The sequence below is a fragment of the Primulina tabacum genome, chromosome 2 (assembly GCF_025594145.1).
Source record: "Primulina tabacum isolate GXHZ01 chromosome 2, ASM2559414v2, whole genome shotgun sequence".
NCBI lineage: Eukaryota > Viridiplantae > Streptophyta > Magnoliopsida > Lamiales > Gesneriaceae > Primulina > Primulina tabacum.
In genome coordinates this window covers 30,697,641-30,717,927 of record NC_134551.1, presented here as the reverse complement: position 1 = coordinate 30,717,927, position 20,287 = coordinate 30,697,641, and the positions used below count along the sequence as shown (strand labels likewise).

Sequence of the window (20,287 nt, the reverse complement as noted above, 5' to 3'; positions counted from 1 at the left end):
CTGTGCCATGATGAAAAATACATGATTAAAATTGATATATTATATTGTTGAGCTTTATTCGAGATTTTTGTTATTTATTGAGTCTCGAGAGCCAGAGATGGTCGATACAAGATTGATATGATCTTGATATTGTGATTTTATATGTGTTTGATCTATTGTTTATCAGACATGGCTACTCGAGTTAGAGGTCGTGGTAAACCTAGACAGAACATACCGATGGCACAAGATCAGGGCAGTGATACTCATACTCAGATGGTTATAACTCCGACTCCGATGGAGATACTGTTAGCCAGATTTCAGTCTTTGCACCCACCAATTTTAAAGGGTACATAGAATGCATTAATGTGAGAGCTGGTTGGAGAGTATGGATCAGTTATTTGAATCTCTTGATTATCCAGATGATCGGATAATCAAGTTAGTTGTGCCTAAGACTGTTTTTTGTGCCAGTATGGGCATTTTGAATTTTTTGTTATGCTTTTTGGGTTGACCAATGCACCTGCGGTATTTATGGATTTGGTAAACCATGTGTTTCAAAGGTATATAGATCAATTTGTTGTTATCTTCATTGATGATATTCTTATTTATTCAAAATCTGAATTTGAGCATGCCGAGCACTTGAGCTCTGTTTTGCAGATTTTGAGAACTGAAAAGTTGTATGCTAAAGCATCCAAATTCGAGTTTTGGTTGGATATAGTTGTTTTGCTTGGACATGTGATTTCAAGTGTTTGTATATCAGTTGATCCGAGTAAAGTTGAGGCAGTCATCAATTGGTCTAGACCTACATCAGCTCCTGAGGTGTGTAGATTTATTGGTTTGGAAGGCTATTATCGCTGATTTATTGAAGGATTCTCACAAATTGCGAGGCAAATTACCCAGCTGACACAAAAGAATGCACCATTTATTTGGTCGCAGGCATGTGATGCTTGTTTTGTTGAACTTAAGCAGAGATTGACTAGTTCTCCAGTTCTGACTATCCCATCAGGTGTAGGATGAATTACAATGCACACTGATGCTTCACATCGAGGACTGGGTTGTGTATTAATGCAGCATGACTGTGTGGTTGCCTATGCTTCACGAGAGTTGAAGCCACATGATTCTAGAAACCCAGTGCATGACTTGGAACTAGCAGCAATGGTTTTTGCCTTAAAGATTTTGCATCACTACTTTTATGAGGAGACATTTGAGATATTCACTGATCATAAGAGTTTGAATTACCTCTTTTCATAAGCGGAGCTGAACATGAGACATAGGCGTTGGTTGGACTTGTTGAAAGAATATGATTGCGAAATAAAATATTATCCAGCCAAGTCTAATGCAGCATACGACGCTTTGAGCAGAAAAGTATGCAATATGTCATTGATCACTAGCAGCATATCTGATCTAGTAGAAGAATGTTGTCTTTCATATTTGTATTTTGTGGTAGATACTCAACCTGTAAGAGTATTTATGATTCAGGTAGAGCCAGAGTTGTTTGTAAACATTAGAGAAGCCCAAAGGTTAGATCAAAGCATTCAGAAATCAGTTGAACTCGTCTGATCAGGACATCGATAAGAATTTCAGGTCAATAATGAGGGTATTTTCTTTGTAAATTATCGTATTGTAGTTCCTAATATTTCAGAGTTGAGTATACAGATTTTGTGTGATGGTCATTGCAGTAATTTTAGTGTACACCCTGGAAGTAAAAAGATGTACAATGACTTGAAGAAACAATTTTGATGGAAAAGAATGAAATCTGACGTAGCAGAATTTGTATCTCGTTGTTTGAATTGTCAACAAATGAAAGGAGAAAGAAAACGACCAGGAGCTCTTTTGAATAGCCTTAAGGTTCCAGAATAGAAGTGGGACCATATCACCATGGACATTGTCATGAAATTGCTGAGGTCGTTGAGGGGTTGTGATGCAATTTGGGTTATAGTTGACAGATTAACCAAGTCTTCGTGTTTCATTACTTATCAGATGACATATAGACATGATCAGATGGCCAAATTGTATATCAGAGAAGTTTTGAGATTGATGGTGTGCCTAAGTCCATTGTATCAGATCGTGATCCCGGATTTTCTTCTCATTGTTGGCTTAGTTTGCAAGAGGCCCTTGGTACTCGTTTTCATCTGAGCACAACATATCATCCTCAGACAGACATAAAATTAGAACGTACCATTCAGACATTAGAGGATTTGTTGAGAGCTATAGTGATGGATTTTGGTATTGGTTGGCAGGATTCATTACCACTTGTCGAGTTTTCTTATAACAACAGTTATCAAGTGAGCATTGGAATGTCACCATTTGAAGCACTATATGGCAGAAAGTATTGATCTCCTCTGTATTCAGACGATTTATTGAAAGTCTACAAATAAAAAATGCTGCTAATTTTTTTTTTTTGTAAAGCTCACAATTTTAGAAAATAAACATTTAAATATAATGCAAGCATGCAACTCTACTGAAAAATATGTCATTTAAAAATAATCGTAAACAATCGACAAATAAAATATTGTAGACTAAAAATGAGCCAACTCGTCCCTTAACCATGCGTGAACGAAATTAAGACGAGTAAAATACTGAAAATCCACATCATAGCATAATAACATATAAAACTGATCATGTCTACTCAAAACTCATAATATCGTTATGTACGGAAAAGTGTGGTCATCGGGTCGTGTGCGCAGTCTCCTCATCCAGATGCTCACCTACATCAGACACGCCTAGTGAGTCTAAAGACTTAACACACATGTCTCGTTAATAGCAAATACATATACATAGCACAAAGCAGTGAAAAATACTGTAATCAGCATACATTTCATGATCTTAAAAGTATAAACGTAAACGTGTCGTAATATCATAACGTGTCAAACATGTCTCAACATATCATCATATACGTATACATTTTCTTTTATTTGAATTCAGTTCATTAGTTGTGAATTTCGTATCATCTCTATCGCATCAGCTTTATTTGATGGATCAATCAAATATACCCGCGGTAACCAGCGACGGGGACATCAACTACATAATTACCCGTCCATTGAGCCTTGGCCTCAACTTATAATATCTCATATAATCATGTTAGTCACAACCAACTCCCATCCTTCATAATGTGTCATCATATTCATCACTTAATAAAAACATGCATATACGTAAATTTTCCATAAATCCAAGCATGCACCGTATTTTTCATAATTACGTAAAAAATCATTTACGTGATGCATAAAAATTTAAAACACGTTAAATTTTGTTTTCAGGGCACTGCCAAGACTAAAAACTCACCCCGGGCACAAAATGACCATTTTGCCTCTGGAAACCCAAAATGATCGTTTTACCCCTGGACCTCTACATTTCGACTCGAAGCTTACCAAATTCCTTGAAACATCCCAAAATATATTTATAAGCATTCCTTATGCGTAAAATTGAGCCCATTACGAAACATAAGTGATTCGTTTTAAAACTTGGATAGGGGTCCTTGTTTTAACCCGAATCAAGCCGAAACTTCACCTAATTTTTACCAACTCTAACCATGACTTGAACTACATGACGAGCCTGTAAACCACCTATTTCAGCCTCTTTATGACCCCCAAAACCATCCCGATGGTTGCTGGATTTTTATTACTCCATCTAGTCGAACCCTTCCCGTGACCCTAGCACACATTAACTGACCCAACTCCAAAACTATTGGGACCAGCCTCAAACTAGCCTCTCCTAGACCACCCTAGGACCCCTCTATACCTACTGAACCCACAGCCACTGCGCCATGGAAGCCGCACGATTCACACGCTCAATATTTCCCAAAATCCTACAAACCGAGTCAAGCCTCATCCGCCTTCCTCTTGCTTCAACTAGGACAGGACTAGCATTGTTCGAGTTTTTCTATACCATGGCTTTGACCCACCAAAGTCTTGTCCAAGGTCTGGGGTCAACCTTGCATCATTGGTCATGCCTAATCATCGATCTAGCAGAAACAAGCCCTATCCGAACCTTTCACCCTAGGTTACCCAACAACTCAACCAAGCCGTGACTCTAGCTCCAACTTCCCTTAAACCTCGACGTGATCAGCCCTTATTAAGTACAAAACACAGCAGCCCCTTGCAACCAAACAAGAAAACAAGAGAATAATGCAAAGGAAATCGAGTTTCATGTCAAACTTTACACAAAAACGTATACACAAGCAAGATCAAATGATGAACATGGAAATACATATATTTCAGTATACTTATGGCGTGAATGAGTAGAAAACGAGATACAAGCATGCCTTGATGATTTTATGACCGAAATCTTGAAGAAAAGCGTGTCGGGAAAGCACCGAAGAAGCGGGGAGGAGACTTGTTTAAGGAACTATGGCGAATCGAAATGTGCAGCAATATTGCTGCTGGTTTTGCACATAAAAAGCTTGTGTTGGGAGGGTAGGGCGGCTGCTAAGTGTAGGGTTAGGTTTAGGGTGAATTAGTGTAATATTTAAATACATAACCAAGTGCTAATGGGCCATAATTTCAATTTTAAAAGGATTTAAAAGGTTTTGAGCCCATTAAGCTTAAAAATAAACCCAAAAAGTCTAAACACACTCCCAAAAATATTTTTTAGGTATGTTTTTGAAAATATTGCCCGAGCATTCACAAAGTCCTCCGAATCGCAAAAAAAGTACTATGAATCTAGGACTGAGCTTGCCTTTATTACCAAATCTCATCACATCCTTCATCGGTGCGACCTTCACAAACACATGATCCCCTACCGCAAACTCCAGATCTCGGTGCCGCTGATCTGCATAACTCTTTTGACGGCTCTGAGCGGTCCTCATCCTGTCCTGAATCCTGACTACCAACTCTGTGGTCTGCCTGACAATATTCGGACCCAATTCTGCCCTCTCTCCTACCTTGTCCCAATACATTGACAGCCTATACTTCCTCCCGTACTGTGCCTCAGATTGAGTCATGTCGATCGACGCTTGATAAATGTTGTAGTACGTGAACTCCACAAGAGGAAACATTGGCGCCCAACTGCCCTGGAAGTCATTCATGCAAGCTTAGAGTAGGTCCTTCAGAATCTGAATCACCCTCTCTGACTGTCCGTCTGTCTGAGGATGGAAGGCAGTACTCAATAGTAATTTAGTACCCAACTCCTAATGCAGACTCTTCCAGAATGCAGACGCGAACATCAGATCTTGTCTGACACGATGGACACTGGAATCCCGTGTAGTCTGACTTTCTCTCTGATGTACAGCTGTGCGTACCGAGCCATGGAGAAAGTCTTCTTGATCGGTAGAAAGTGAACTGATTTGGTGACCCGATCAACTATAAGCCTTATGGCATTATATTCTCTAGTAGTCCTCGGAAGCCTTGTCACAAAGTTCATGGTGATATTCTCCCATTTTCACTCGACAATGTCGACCGTAGTGTTAGAGTAACAAGATTTGGGGCATTGCCCCTGGCATAAATTGCAAGCTCAAGTCTATGAATCTCCACCTGTAGTGGTCTCTGTACCGACAAATGAGCAATCACTCTTTGCTTCATGCTCAGAGCGTCTGCAACCACATTAGCCATACCCGGATGGTAGCTAATGTCACAGTCATAGTCTTTCACTAGCTCTAGCCATCTCCTCTATCACATGTGTTAGTTCTTTCTTTGTGAAGAAGTACTTCAGACATTTGTGATCAATGAAAATCCTGCACTTCTCCCCATACAGATAGTGTCTCCAAATCTTCAGGGCAAATACCACTGCTGCTTGCTCGAGGTGATGATTCGGATAATTTTACTCATGGACCTTCACCTGTCTGGATGCGTAGGCTATAACTCTGCCATGCTGCATTAGAACCGCGTCTAAACCGAGCTTCGAAGCATTTGTGTAAACCACGAACTCTCCCTGCCTTGATGGCATAGATAGAACTGGTGCAGTGGTCAATGCTTGCTTCAATCTGTCAAAGATCCCCATATAAACTTGTCATTCTTCTTCGTCAAGGCGGTCAACAGCACCGCAATGGAATGTTGAATTTCCTTAATTTCTTTCATTATCTATGACATGTTGTTCTGAATGTCCTGAATTTCTTCAAGTACTAAGTCCATTTCTGAGGATGAATGAGGAGATACAGATCCAGATGTCCTTGGTTCTTGTTCGTTGGTAGTTTGATCAAAGACTACCAAAGACCTGTCAGAAACTTTCGTTTCATCATGTATCATCTCTCGTAGATTCTGGGGAGGAGAAGAGATAGTAGGAGGATACAATGAAGAAGATGGTTCTTCAGTTTGTTGAACTATTGGTACATCAGTTTGCATATTTTCAACTGAAACTGAGTTCAGTTGAGCCTCTTCTGTAGAACTAAGAACTGCCTGTTCAGGTACAACCACCGACTGAACTGGTTCAAAAAGTACCTCAAAATTAGCCATTTCGGCTTGTTCTTCAGTTGCTTCTGTAACGTACCGTACTTTTTACTACTAAAATTTGCGGAAGAATTAAAAATTTTCTTAAACAAAATCGTGAACATTCAAAATTTGATAAAATAAACTGTACGTCTCAACAAAGCTCTAAAATAGAGTTTGACAAAAGTATTTGAACATTTTCATAAAGACTTAAAAACAAGGCGGTCCTCAGGTTTAGCCTCCCGCTCAGTCCAAGCCTGCTCCTTGGTCCCCACCTCTTGTCTCCTTATAAACATCCTCACCTGAATCGATCATGTCTAGTGAGTCTAAAAACTCAACACGTATAAACTGGAAGTTACAAGTACTACATAATAAGATCACATGCAACTTTAAAATAGGACATACATACTTTAAACTTGAACTTGCAAGATAAAACTTGAACATACGTACATACATGCTTAGACGTGCCATAAACTTTTCTTAAACATGCTTGCATACTTGAACATACTTAAACATACATAGCTTCATCATTTTGCGTAGAGGCGTGTTTCAAAGCAAGTGACCCATAACATAATCGCCTGATCAGACTAAACCACAGTACTGGGATGACAGGGACGTATCCACTGCCACATACATGAGATCCCCGTTCAGAATTTAACGGGCTGATTGGTCCATGTTCATGATTTAACGCTTTTCAATCTCGATCTAAACCCGTTCATTATTTTACTGGCGGATTGGTCCCCGTTCATAATTTAACGCTTTCCAATCCTAAACATAATTTGGTCACAAGACATTTAGCATACTTCAAAAACTCAAAATATTTTTTTTGCACGTCAACATACTTACTTGGCGTTGAGGGATTCGTTGGACTTCGGTTGGGGCCGTTGCTGCACATACTAACATGAATTCAAATGCTTAACTTGCATAACTTAGACGTAGGTATTCGTGCTTACCACTGAATTCAATAAATAACTTAAGACATTCTATAACACTCGGGACTTGACCTCATTTAAATCATCGTACTAACCCAAAACATGAAACTCCAAGACAAAATAAGATTTCCCAAAAATATGGAGTACACGGACCCCGTGCATGGGTCCGGGTAGGGGTCTGTGTAGGTGCGCAAAAAGGAATACTCGGGAAGAAGAAGGGACACGGACCCCGTGCCAAGGTCCGGCTCCGAGTCCGTGTAGACTCGATAAAATTTGTCGTGCAAAAGGGGAAAGGCACGGACCCCGTGCCCTAGTCCGTGAGGGGGTCCGTGTAGGCTCGGAAAATTGACATTGAGAAGAAAACAAAGGCACGGACCCCGTGCCCTGGTCCGTGTGGGGGTCCGTGTACTTGCGGGAAATGCAAACTCACGAAAATTTAATACATGCGATGCTTACCATTCTAGACTCGATTGTACGGACCATGAATCAAAACCCCGAGACCCATCCTAGCATGCCATAACATCGAACCAAATTCGTACAAGCTCCCACAATAACGACGTCCACCCTGCGACACGTACAATTCAAAACGTGGCAAATGACACCAAATCGATTTCTACGACTTCGAATGCATTCGAGTGCCTATCGACACTAAACGACATATCAAATAAAAACCCAACATCATACTAATCTTACCTAGACGCAGCAACGATCACCCATCGATTCCCAACGAAGCCTGCAACAATAAAATCTCGAGAACGCATCAATACATAATTTTCTGAAAAATGCAGTTTGAGTAGTCCCACCAAAAACATCATAACTCACTTGATTTTTATTCAAATATTTCTAATTTACCGTCAAATCGAAGGTATAAAATTTTTTTACAATTTTTGTGTTGTAAGTTTTCTCAAAATCACAACCGAAAAGTCGTAGCATTTAAAAAGACAATAAACACGAGTTTTCAGATCTAAAAATTATCCCAAAACTGATCTAAACCATTTTCTGTTCAAACGACGAACGTCACACATGAATTTTTACGCATAAAAATAACACGACACATAATATGACGAGATTGATGCAGAAATAACAGAATATACGTGCATTTTGATGATAAACTTTACCGAAACGGCGATACCGAAGTGGAGATAGTGTGAGGATTGATCTGGGACGAACGTGGCGCTAAAATCTTTGTAGAAAACACACGAAAATTTGCTGGAAAATGGAGAGGGGAGGGGCGGCTGCAAGGGTTCTTAGAAACCTAGGTTTTCTCCTCTCAAAAATAATAAAATCTGAATAATGAAGTGTGTGTGTGTTAATCGGTTTTTAGTGTGTGTAAAAACATGTAAGTGTGTGTGATTGTATAAAACGTGTTTGTGTGTGTTTTAATTAGGAGAAATTATAGCTAATTTAACTAATTAAAATACTAATTAAAGGTTAACACACACTAATTTAATCAAACTCTTTAATTAAGATAATTACACACCAATTTTAAAAGTTTTAAACTCTTAAATCCACTAAATAATTGAATTAGGATTTAAAATGCTTATTTAAAAATGCCCTAATCTCAACTTAAAATAAAATACCACAATTTAGATTACCAAAATCGTCACAGGTCTTTTCCTCGATCCCGCTTCGAATAGTCGCCTGAAACATGAAACTCGAAAAACATTTTAACGTGAATCATTTAAACATAATTAATTTATAATAATGCATTTAAATAAATCATGCACTACTAAGACTCGTTTTAAAATTAAATAAATTCTTTAATAATTAAATAAATGCATGGGTTATACGTGTACTGAATTTGGGCACTACAGCTTCAGTTTGAACATCTGCTGGTTTTTCAGTTGATGCAACATCTTTAGCTGTTCTGACTGTTTCAAGCTGAATGTCATTCGTAACTGACTCGATGACCTCATCTAGATTTGCCAATGTCAATTCAGCTTCAGAGTAAAGCTGTGGATTATCAGTAGGAGGTGCAGAAATTGGTGATGTTGGAGCAACTAAAGTTGAAGGAACAGTTGCTTTTTGAGAAGAACTAGCAACGTCCTGAGGAGACTCTTGAACTGAATCTTCAGTTGAGAAGTCTTGAGTGGCTGCTGGGATGATTAACTCTTGATCCATTTCCCAATGTTTGATTTCCATTTGTAGTCTGATAAGATCCATTTCCAGTTGAGCATACACTGCTTTATCATTTAATACGATTGGACTGGTCGGATCAAAGTTTTGCCGCAGCTTAGCAACTATCTTCTGTAGTCTCTGTACTCTCATAAGATCGAAAAAATACTTCTTCTTTTCAAGAACTTGAATAATGGTCGATACCTTTACTGTCTTCATCACCACTTTTTCAATATCAATAAACCTCCTCAGTTTGGATTTCTTCTGAAGTTCTTTGGCAAAGACATGAGTCCTGAATTTGACCCATTAATCAAAACTTTTGAGCTTCTCTGCGGAAAATTCATTAATCTCCTGCCAAACGAGACCAATGTGTGTCTGTATAGCATTTGTAGGTCTAGGCTCTTCTTGCATCTTTTCTTTGCCTTTTGGATCAATCAGGATATGCGAAATGCTTAATCCTGAAGTAGTTTAATCGATACCTTCTCTGATCACTACACCTTTTGGTCTGGCAAAAGGTAAAGAACTATATCCGGAGATTTTGATCAGTGGATCCGTAACTTCAACAAGCTTCTTCTTGTCACTAGATTCAGTGACTTTCTTCTGTAGCAGAATCTAGGATAGAGGTAACTAATCCTCAGTTGAGGGTTCAGCTGGGATTTCTTTCAAAGGGACACCCTTGATGTGCTGTTGAGTTTCTGATACAGTCACCCTATCAGTTGGAATAGTGCCAACTATGGCAGCAGACTTGGTCTTCAAAGTCCGTGGTTTTTTGATGATCTTTGGAGATTGGGTCTTCTCATATTCAGATTCAGTTACAATCAACTTGCGTTTGATTGTCTTTTTCTGAACAACTTTCTTCTTTTGGACTGATTTGGGAGCTTGTTCGGTCCCAATATCCTTCTTGATCTTCAAGAATTGTTCAGGAGACATTTTCAACATTGATTTTTGTGGCTGAACGTTTTTGGCGTTGAAGATTTTCAGTTTTGATGATCTCTCTGAATCATCAGCCACCAGTCCTTTGACATTCATCAAATAACTCAGCTGCACTGCGAATCCTTTGGACTGCTTGGTTGATTGAAACATATTCCTCAAGATATTGAAGATAAGATGCTTCCAGTTCAGTCTTCGACCAGCCATAATAACAGTAATGGCCTGAAATTTCTCCAAGGTTAGTGCAGAAAATGATCCTGCCTTTGCTAATAGCCCCTTGGCTACAATATCAGCCAGCAACTGAGCTTCTGGTTTCAGTTCCTTCTTTGGATCAGAAACTTTGATTTTCCGTCCATCAGCAGAAAGTAGAGTTTGCATCTCTTCGATATCAGATGCCTTAACTTCAGCAAGATTTGCTAGTCCATCAGAAGGCAGCTGGAATGAGTCGTAGAAGAACTGTTCCTCGATAGTCAGCAACTTCCAATTCATAGTGGTAGTGATATGTCTGTTCTGATCGAAGAAGCCATTATCATAGAGATCTTGAATCTCTTTGTTATAAATTTCTTGGAAAGATAAACCCAGAAATTTCTTCAGTCCGACCTCTTCTAGTTTAATGAAGATGTTCTTCACTGCGTCATCAGGGACAGTCATAACTGAATCGAAGTCAATAGCCATTGCGTTCATGATGTGAGCTGGAATCTGATTTGCCATTAGAACTGAATGATTTTGTGCGAAAAAGAAAGCTTGAATTTGCTTTTGCTCTGAGAATCTTAGGTAAGCGTAAGAAAGAAAAACTGAAATGGTGCGGGCAAAGTACTTATGTACGTGACTGTTTAAATTATTGGACACGTGTTAGTCAAGAAAATTTTGAATAAAAGACGTGTGTACGTGTGGTATAAGCGTGTGTTGAGAAGACATGAATTATATGGGTCCATGTTTCAACCTACTATTTGTTGAAAGATAGCATTTAATGCCTTGATAATCAGTCACGTCACTTAATATAGAATATTTTTTGATTTATCAGTTAACGTATCGGAGAAGATCAGTTAAATTAGCTCCTGACTGACCAGTTGAGAACTTAGTCAGTTCAGTTGAAAACCACTGACTATTGTCTTCTAAGTTAACTTTTTAAATCATCATTCCCCCTCAATAAATGCATATATAAATTACGAGAAATTAAGCAAGGTGAATTAAAGTAAAACTTATGCTTAATCGTCTGTCGTAATGATTTCGTCCTTTCAGCTTCCTTGACCCTGGGCTATAAATAAGAATAACTCAGTTAGTTTCAATCATATTAGCAAATAATTATCCAAAACTTATAATGGCAGGTGCAAGTAGCTCGAAGACTCCTGATATGGCCGAAGCATTTAGTGAATCACCTCTGGAGAAAAGAAAGACTGCTATGGAAGATGAGGTCTTCCAAAAGATTCTCCGATACTGGGAAAAGCTTCAAGAACTCCAGTTCCTCCAGGAGTGTGGAATGGCTACCACCCCCAAACTGGTGGCAAAAATTAAGAAATATCGGCAGCGCTTGCACGTTGCTGATGAGATGGACATCTTCGCAGATGACGGTGTCTACCTACTAATGTTCCAAAAGGAAAGGAAGATCTTAGAATAAATTGCTGAGTCAGATAGCTTCCTTAAAACTTCCACCATAGTTTTAACCGGTTGGTTGGCCAAGTGGAGGTCTGCTGTTGAGGAAGAATATTTCACTGTACTCCGCGTTTATTACTTTTAAATGAATAAAATGTTTATCTAGTTTATCTTTGTCTTTTATCATCCTGCAAGAGATAATCTCATCAGTTGATAAGTTAATCATGAACTGAACATAATAGCTGACAAATAACAAACTGACAAGCTGACATCAGTTAAAAATTAAGAACTGATAGATGACACAAATTAAATAACAACTGATATATTAGCAGTAAAACTGATTAGGATAACTCAATTAATCCAAGTATATTGCAAAAGTGATAAACCTTAGTCTCTGGCAATGGCTTGGTGAAGATGTCAGCTGCTTGTTGTTCAGTTGAGACATATTCCAGTCTTATGTCCTTCTTCAAGGCATAATCTCTGATAAAGTAATGTCTGACATCTATGTGCTTGGTCCTTGAGTGAAACACTAGGTTGTAGGTAATAGCAATCGTGCTTGTATTGTCACAAAATATGGGCGATTCTTTGGCAATAACTCCATAGTCTTTCAGTTGCTGCTGAATCCAGAGTAGTTGAGCACAGCAACTCCCAGCAGCAAGATATTCTGCTTCAGTTGTGGAAGTGGCAATGGATGTCTGCTTCTTGCTGAACCAAGAGATCAGTCTGTCTCCTAGAAACTGACATGATCCACTTGTACTTTTACGATCAAGCTTACATCCTGCATAATCTGCATCTGAATATCCAACTAGATTGAAAAAGGAGTCTTTAGAATACCATAACCCAACATTTTGATTGGCTTCTAAATTTTTTAAAATACGTTTGGCAGCTGAAAAATGTGAATGCTTAGGGTTTGCTTGAAATCTAGCACACATACAGACAACAAATACAATATCAGGACGACTAGCAGTTAGGTACAATAATGAACCTATTAAACCTCTGTAACGTGTCGCCTCAACTGATATTCCCCGTTGATCAGTGTCTAGTTTGACTGATGAGCTCATGGGAGTATTTGCAGCTGAACATGATTCCATGCCAAATTTCTTCAGCAACTCCTTCGTGTATTTTGTCTTACTGATAAAAATGTCTGTCTCTAGTTGCTTCACTTGTAGTCCAAGAAAAAATTTCAGTTCACCCATCATGCTCATTTCAAATTTATCATGCATCAACTTAGCAAATTTCTCGCATATTTTGGGGTTAATTGACCCAAATATAATGTCATCAACATAAATTTGAACGAGTAAAATGTGATCATTCTTTGAAAATTTTAACAATGCCTTATCAACTGATCCAACAGAAAAATCGTGATCAGTTAGAAATTTTGAAAGAGTTTTATACCAAGCTCTTGGAGCTTGTTTAAGACCATATAAGGCTTTGTTCAAATGGTAGACATGATCAGGAAAATGATGATTGATGAAACCTGAAGGTTGTTCAATGTAGACTTCTTTTTGCAACTGACCATTTAGGAATGCGTTCTTAACATCCATCTGGTAGACTTTGAAATTTTTGAATGATGCATAGGCAAGGAATATTCTGATAGCTTCCAGCCTTGCAACTGGTGCATATGTTTCATCATAGTCAATTCCTTCTTCTTGCTTGTATCCTTGTGCTACCAGTCTCGCCTTATTGTGCAAAACTGAAACATCTTCGTTCAGTTTATTCCTATACACCCATTTTGTACCTATAACAGTTTTTGAAACTGGTCTTGTAACTAGGTTCCAGACATTGTTATGGGTAAAGTGATTCAGCTCCTCTTGCATTGCATTTGTCCAGTTAGGATCAGCAAGAGCTTCATCAGTTTTCTTCGGTTCCAATTGCGATACAAAAGCTGAATGAATAAATAAATTGAGCATCTGATTTCTAGTTCTCACCGGATCAGATGGGTTACCTATTACCAATTTTTGAGGATGTGATTTCTTCCATCTTTTTTCAACATTTGTTGTATCCAAGTCAGCAACTGCTTCAGTTTGCATATGGGTGTTTCACTAGTAGAAAAATCGGATTTTACTTCGGCAAGCGTTACTTCGGCAATAATAAATTACGAAGTAATACATTACCAATAACTTCAGTAATAACACAAGCGAAGTAAAATAATATATTTGACATCGGATGTTTAAATTCACTATATTTTTTATTATATTTTACTTCGGCATATCAATGTTGATGAAGTAAAAAATAAAGAAAATAAGTTCATACTGAAGTAAAAAGATGACTATATTCAGAGAACTTTTTAAATATGATTATATTCAGCTTAATTGGAATCATTCATTATTCAAGTGTCACCCTTTATAAGTCAATTGCCATGACCTTCTTCACAATCGCAATTATTCGAATCGAAGATATAAAAAGCCCTACAAATCCCCAAAACAGTGAAGAATCCACTCTTGAATCGATTCATTCTCCAACTTGTAGATGCTATTTTTCTTCTTGTTCTAAGCTCATCTGACCGAGGGGCGCGTGTTTGGGCAATCGCTAATTCCAATGGCTCAATCGGCGAGGGGTGGCGCTGTGAGGTTTTACTCGGTGGGGGATTTCCAGCTGGGGAATCAGATAGGTGCGGGTTCGTTCTTGATGGTTTGGCACGCTCACCACCGGGTGCACGGAACTGAAGTCGCGATTAAAGAAATCGTCACCGCTAGATTGAATTCCAAACTTCAAGAGAGCCTCAAGTCTGAGATTTTCATCCTTAAGAGGATTAATCACCCTAATATCATTGACTTACACGACATGATCGAGGTACGTGCCAATCGTCAATTCCATTCCTTGAAACAATTTTTTCGCAAGGAGCTGGATTAAATTTGGAGAGTTAGTTATTTCCTTTTTAATTTTCTTTCCAGTTTTCTGGATGTTGGGCGATTAAATTCGAGGTGGATGTGTTTCTTGTTTTTGTACAAGTAATGTGGTCGGTTTTGTGCATCTTAGGATAATGAACTGCGCAGAGTAGTCTTGCCGTAACCGCTACGGGGACAAAAAAAGCCAAGTTACCGAAACAAAGCAGTTAATTATAGGATAATTTTTAGCTTTAATCGTGTCATTAGGTTGCTTACGTTTCTTCTTATGTTGTACTGCTTTGTTGTGTGAATACAATAGTTATCTTGATTTAGAGATTAAACAAGGAAAGAAACTATGTTATTTATAGATTTTAAGAGGTTCAAATTTTCTGCTGGAAGGTAAATAACAATTGATGTTGGCATTATGCCATCAACGGCAAGTTGAAATGGGCAAATATTGTTTCCCACGGGCAACGTTGCATATTTATGCTTTCATGTTATTGTTTATTTTGTTGTTATTGCTTGATTGTAGATAGGCAGTTGGAGGCTCCGGCACTACAAGAAAAATTCCAATGCCTTCTGCATTTTTTAGCCACTACTTTGTGGGTCATTTTTTGTACTTCATATTTCAAAATTAGAAAATTATGAAAACCAACCTGAATGAGCTAGATGTAAAAATAAAGTATATTTAGAATTTGAGGCGATGAGAAGTTCAAAATAAATAAAAAATTTAATAATCTGTTCTAAAATTATGAAACAGAAAGTCTCTTTACATGGGCAAAATGACTGGATTTGCAGAGAACTTTAACGTGGTCAGCAACTTTGCGACACTCCTTGTTATCATCTTGTACATCTCACAATTCCAAAATTGTCAAAAGTTAAGAGTCCTATGGCCATTTGAAGTTTTATCAATATATCACTTTTTTGTTCAGGCTTTTGTTGTTCTAAACTCTTTAGAATCATATTCACCTTGTAGGGCCCTTGGTCTCACACTAGCGAACAAACATGGGGTACCGTGATGTTACACACCTTTTGTCCTACTTCAGTTTCATCTCTTACCGTAGTTGTACACAATTCACTCTCTATAAATTGCGGCAAAGTCTATAATCCTCGAGCTTTACTCATTATGTTTTGGTTGATTGACATGTGTACAATTTTAATTATTTTATTACTTTTTTTTCTATGTTTCTTTAGAAATGATATACATGTGTGAAGTGTCAAGCTGGAAGCGCAGACTTACTAAAACTGTAATGATTCTGGTGTGGCCAAGTGGGGTATTAATGGATTTTTATGCTGGAAAGAATTTCAACAAATTGAATTTTTGTCATTATGGTAATTTATTCCGTCTGGGGTTTCTGCTTATGATTCTTCATCTTTTCTCCATGATTTATGTCATGATATGCTACTGACTTCAGGTTGGTACAATTTTAAATTTGTAATCGATAGTGATAGTTTTGAATTGAGTTTACTTGAAGATCTTGCACCTAACATATTCAAGTCGATTATTTCTCTTTAATGCAGTAAAAGTTAATCAGTTTTCAATTAATATTTTTTGTGATACCAAATTATTATTATTGTGAAATATTGTGATGATTGAGTTCAAGCAAGGTTGACTATTGTGTTGCTCAAATCACTGCATCAATGACATAGAATTACAGCTTCTGTTTGAATAATATATCTTTTTGTCCATCGCGTCATTTTTAATCTTACTTTATATTCAGGTATTGCAGTTTTTCGTATGGGTATTCATTTGTTGCAAGGTCAGTGTTATACCTTAAAATGAATGTACACATGCTGATGCATGCATTCGATGTCTCTAGTATGTCTTTGTATATGTCTTGGTTGCATGTATTTTGATTGGATGACTAAACCTCAAAAGTATTGCATGATATATACTTCATTTCTAGTTGGCTCCTATTGAGTTTTTTTATGAATGACATTGCAGATTGGATGGGATTCTGTCATGAGAATGAGTGCAGATCCGAGGGATTTATTTTTGTATGAGGCTTTTTTGTATTATAATCCACTTCTTCTTATGGTGAGTGAATACCGATATAAGTTGATCTGTTACACGGAGCAAAAATGTTAAAATTTATTTGTTCTATTGTCCCAGAATGTTTTTTCAACATATTGCTTTATTGCAGACTATGATGGTTTGGCTATGGGGAATAAATCTGTGGGTTTTTTCCCAGGCTAATGTTGGTTATGCTAAAATCTTTGACTTAGATCAAAGTCATCTCACTCATAAAGAAATATGGGATATAAATCTGTAGGTTTTTTCCCAGGCTAATGGATGTAGACTATATGGAAACAACAGGCGCTATCTCAGCTTGGAGAGTGGTGACATGTTATGAATTTTTATCCGGTGTTATTTCAAGATGCAAATGAAATAAGTCCGTACTTTCAAATGAAACCTACCTCTACCAGTACTGATATATTTTATATCTGTCAATTTTTATTTGAAATAGAAGAATCTAATGTATTTTTTTTTTCAAATTTCAGTTTGCAGGATGCATCAAGAACCAATATTACACCTAATCTCAATATGACGAGGTCAGAAGTGAATGTAGTGAATTTGTTTACTCCTATATAGGTGCTTAAATGGATGGTGTATGTTGTGATAAATATTTTGTTTGTCATTGTGGATTTTTGGATATACTTTTGGTTTTGTTGATACATTTTTGGGTTATTTGTAGGATAGAAATTATTGAAGTCTTTCGAACAACTTACTTCGTCACTAAATGTAAATTGTGAAGTAACATAATATAAAATACTTCAACAAATAGGATAAATGCTGAAATTATAGATTATATTTACCTCAACAAATAGGATAAATTATGAAGTTGTTTGTGACTATTACCTCACCAAAATACATAACTACGAAGTCTTTCAGATGAATTACTTCGTCACTCAATGTAAATTGTGAAGTAAAATATTATAAACTACTTCATTAAATAATAATTAAGACGAAGTTCTATATAATATATTACTTCATTACTTACAATAATCGATGAAGTAAAACACATTTCTTACTTCGGCACCGGTCCAATTCTAGAACTGTTTTCCTTCGAAAACCGGTCAAAGACTTCAGTATTTTCAATCATACAACTTCGGTTATTATGCGAAGTAAAAGGTACATCTATTACTTCACGTCCATATACTTCGGCACTTAACTACCTTATTATTTCATTGAATACGCGAAGTAAAAAGCGATTTTTCTACTAGTGTTTTCTTCAGTTTCAGTTGTTGCTGCATCAGTTGGTAATTGAATATCCTCAATAGGCTCCGCCAACTGATTATCAGGAACAGCTTCATGTTCATCTGGTTGATCTAATACTTCTGGTTCAAGTGTTCGGAGGTTGTCTTGATTGATATGAGTTTCTTCTTCATCATCATCTTCCAAATTGATATATGTAAATCTATCCACTAGCTCAACTGGATAAGTTGGCTTTTCAGTTTGTACAATTTCATCAAAAACAACATGTATAGACTCTTCAATATTTAGTGTGCTCTTGTTAAAAACTCTATAAGCTTTGCTGACTGATGAATATCCCAGAAATATTCCCTCTGCAGATTTAGCAGCAAAGGCTTTTAAATGATTTTTGCCATTGTCAAGAATAAAACATCTGCAGCCGAATATTTTGAAGTAAGAAACCATACTTTTTCGTCCATGCCAGATCTCATAAGGTGTTTTCAAATGATTTTTATTAATCATTTATCTGTTCTGAGTGTAACACGCAGTGTTTATTGCCTCTGCCCAAAACCTTTGATAAATACCAGAATCAGCAAGCATTGTTTTAGAAGCTTCTTTAAGGGTCAGGTTTCTCCTCTCAGCTACACCATTTTGCTGAGGAGTTCTAGCTGCTGAGAGCTCACGCTTAATTTAAGAATTTTCTAAAAAATTTGAAAGAATTTGATTGATGAATTCAATTCCTCGATCGGATCTGATTCTATCAATTCCAACTGATTTCTCATTTAATAGTCTTTTGAAAATCTTGATCAGTTGTGCAGCAGTTTGGTCTTTGGATTTGAGAAAAATAACCCAAGTAAATCTTGAAAAGCATCCACAACCACCAAGGTGTATTTCATTCCCCCTAAGCTCATGACTGGTATTGGACCAAGTAGATCCATATGTAACAGCTCTAAGCATCGGGAAGAAGATTTACGGTCCTTGTTTTTAAAAGAAGATTTTACTTGTTTACCAAACTGAGTGCTGAACAAATTTTATCTTTGGTAAAATCCATTTTGGGCAAACCAATGACAAAATCGTGATTACTCAGATATGCAATAGATTTAAAGTTCATGTGGTTTAATCTATTATGCCGCAACCATTTTTGTAGAAGATTTTGAAGCAATAAAACATACGGGTGCATAAGGTTGATCATTCCAACTGACTTTGTAAGTGTTTCCATACCGTTTGCCAGTTAGGATGACCTCATCAGTTGAGTCTTTGACTGAACAAGAATGTTTGTCAAACTGAACTGAGAATCCATTATCGCATAACTGACTTATGCTAATCAGATTATACTTGAGATTCTCAACTAATAAGACATCATTAATGATAAAGTTACCATGGATAAGCTTACCCTTACCCACAGTTTTACCTTTGGAATTATCTCCGAAACTGATGTTTGGTCCAGTGTACTTGATCAGTTGAGATAACAAGTTTGCATCTCCCGTCATGTGTCGTGAGCATCCACTATCCAAGTACAAGATTGATTCCTTGCTTATACCTGTTACCTGCAATCACACACAAGATATAATTTTGGTACCCTTATTTATTTGGGTCCTACATTTATTAGTCCTTTAGGAACTAAGACTTGGATCAGTCTAATTGACTGTCCAGTTGTTGTATTCCAGATGGTCTTTCTCGATTTGTGTGTGCTTGGTGTGTAGTGTGCAGATGAGAAAACATGTGATTTAGCTTTGTTCAACTGATTGTTCAGCCGATACTTTTCTGAACTGGCTTGTTGTCATAGGAATTGGAGTAGCCATTTGAATAATTCCTGCTGAATCTTTTTGACGATTGACTGGGTGAGTCGGTTAAAACTTTTGGGCTATAACCAATTGAAAGGGATCGATTTTAGGTGCCCGAATTCGCAACGGAAGCAATAAAATTTTCGAAAATCATATTTATGTAGCATAAAATTTCGAGCACCACATGTACTAGAGTCTAGCATATACAAAAACACAACTATGACATTCATAGGGTGTAAAGAAATCATACTTATCAACCTCTTGAGGTTGATGATGGCTCCAACTAAGGTGTAAACACCTTAGCTCTTGTATGGCAAGAACTTCTACAAGCTTCCAAAGAGCACTCCTTGCTCTAAAATAAAGCCCACCACCAACTAGGTAGATCCCCTCATATCTTGCACTAGAAAAATATGAGGATTTTTCAAGGAGAAGTGATTTCTTTCCTCAACTCTTGAAGAAGAAAATTGAGAGAAAAATGAGGGAAAAAAGCTTGCAAAGTTTCGGCCATCTATCATGGAATGAAGGGGAGGGAGACTTGTCTTGATTGTGGGAAAAGCTAAAAACACTTTTTGGCATC

The 20,287-nt window shown here is 37.4% G+C and overlaps 1 protein-coding gene across 3 annotated transcripts; it reads left to right on the top strand.

Annotated features, from left to right (window-relative positions):
- Positions 1–14,264: 14,264 nt before the first annotated feature.
- LOC142537898 (serine/threonine-protein kinase ATG1b-like) lies at positions 14,265–17,420 on the top strand. 3 transcript variants are annotated; one of them, XM_075643373.1, is made up of 3 exons: positions 14,265–14,698; positions 16,679–16,771; positions 16,878–17,198. In XM_075643373.1, the coding sequence occupies exons 1-3, from the start codon at positions 14,444–14,446 to the stop codon at positions 17,004–17,006; spliced, it is 477 nt and encodes a 158-aa protein (XP_075499488.1). In that variant the 5' UTR covers positions 14,265–14,443; the 3' UTR covers positions 17,007–17,198. The 3 variants fall into 3 exon arrangements, 1 of the variants encoding a protein (XP_075499488.1); XR_012818576.1 differs by lacking the exons at positions 14,265–14,698; positions 16,878–17,198 and adding exons at positions 16,304–16,493; positions 17,236–17,420; XR_012818575.1 differs by lacking the exon at positions 14,265–14,698 and adding an exon at positions 16,304–16,493.
- The last annotated feature ends 2,867 nt before the right edge of the window (positions 17,421–20,287 follow it).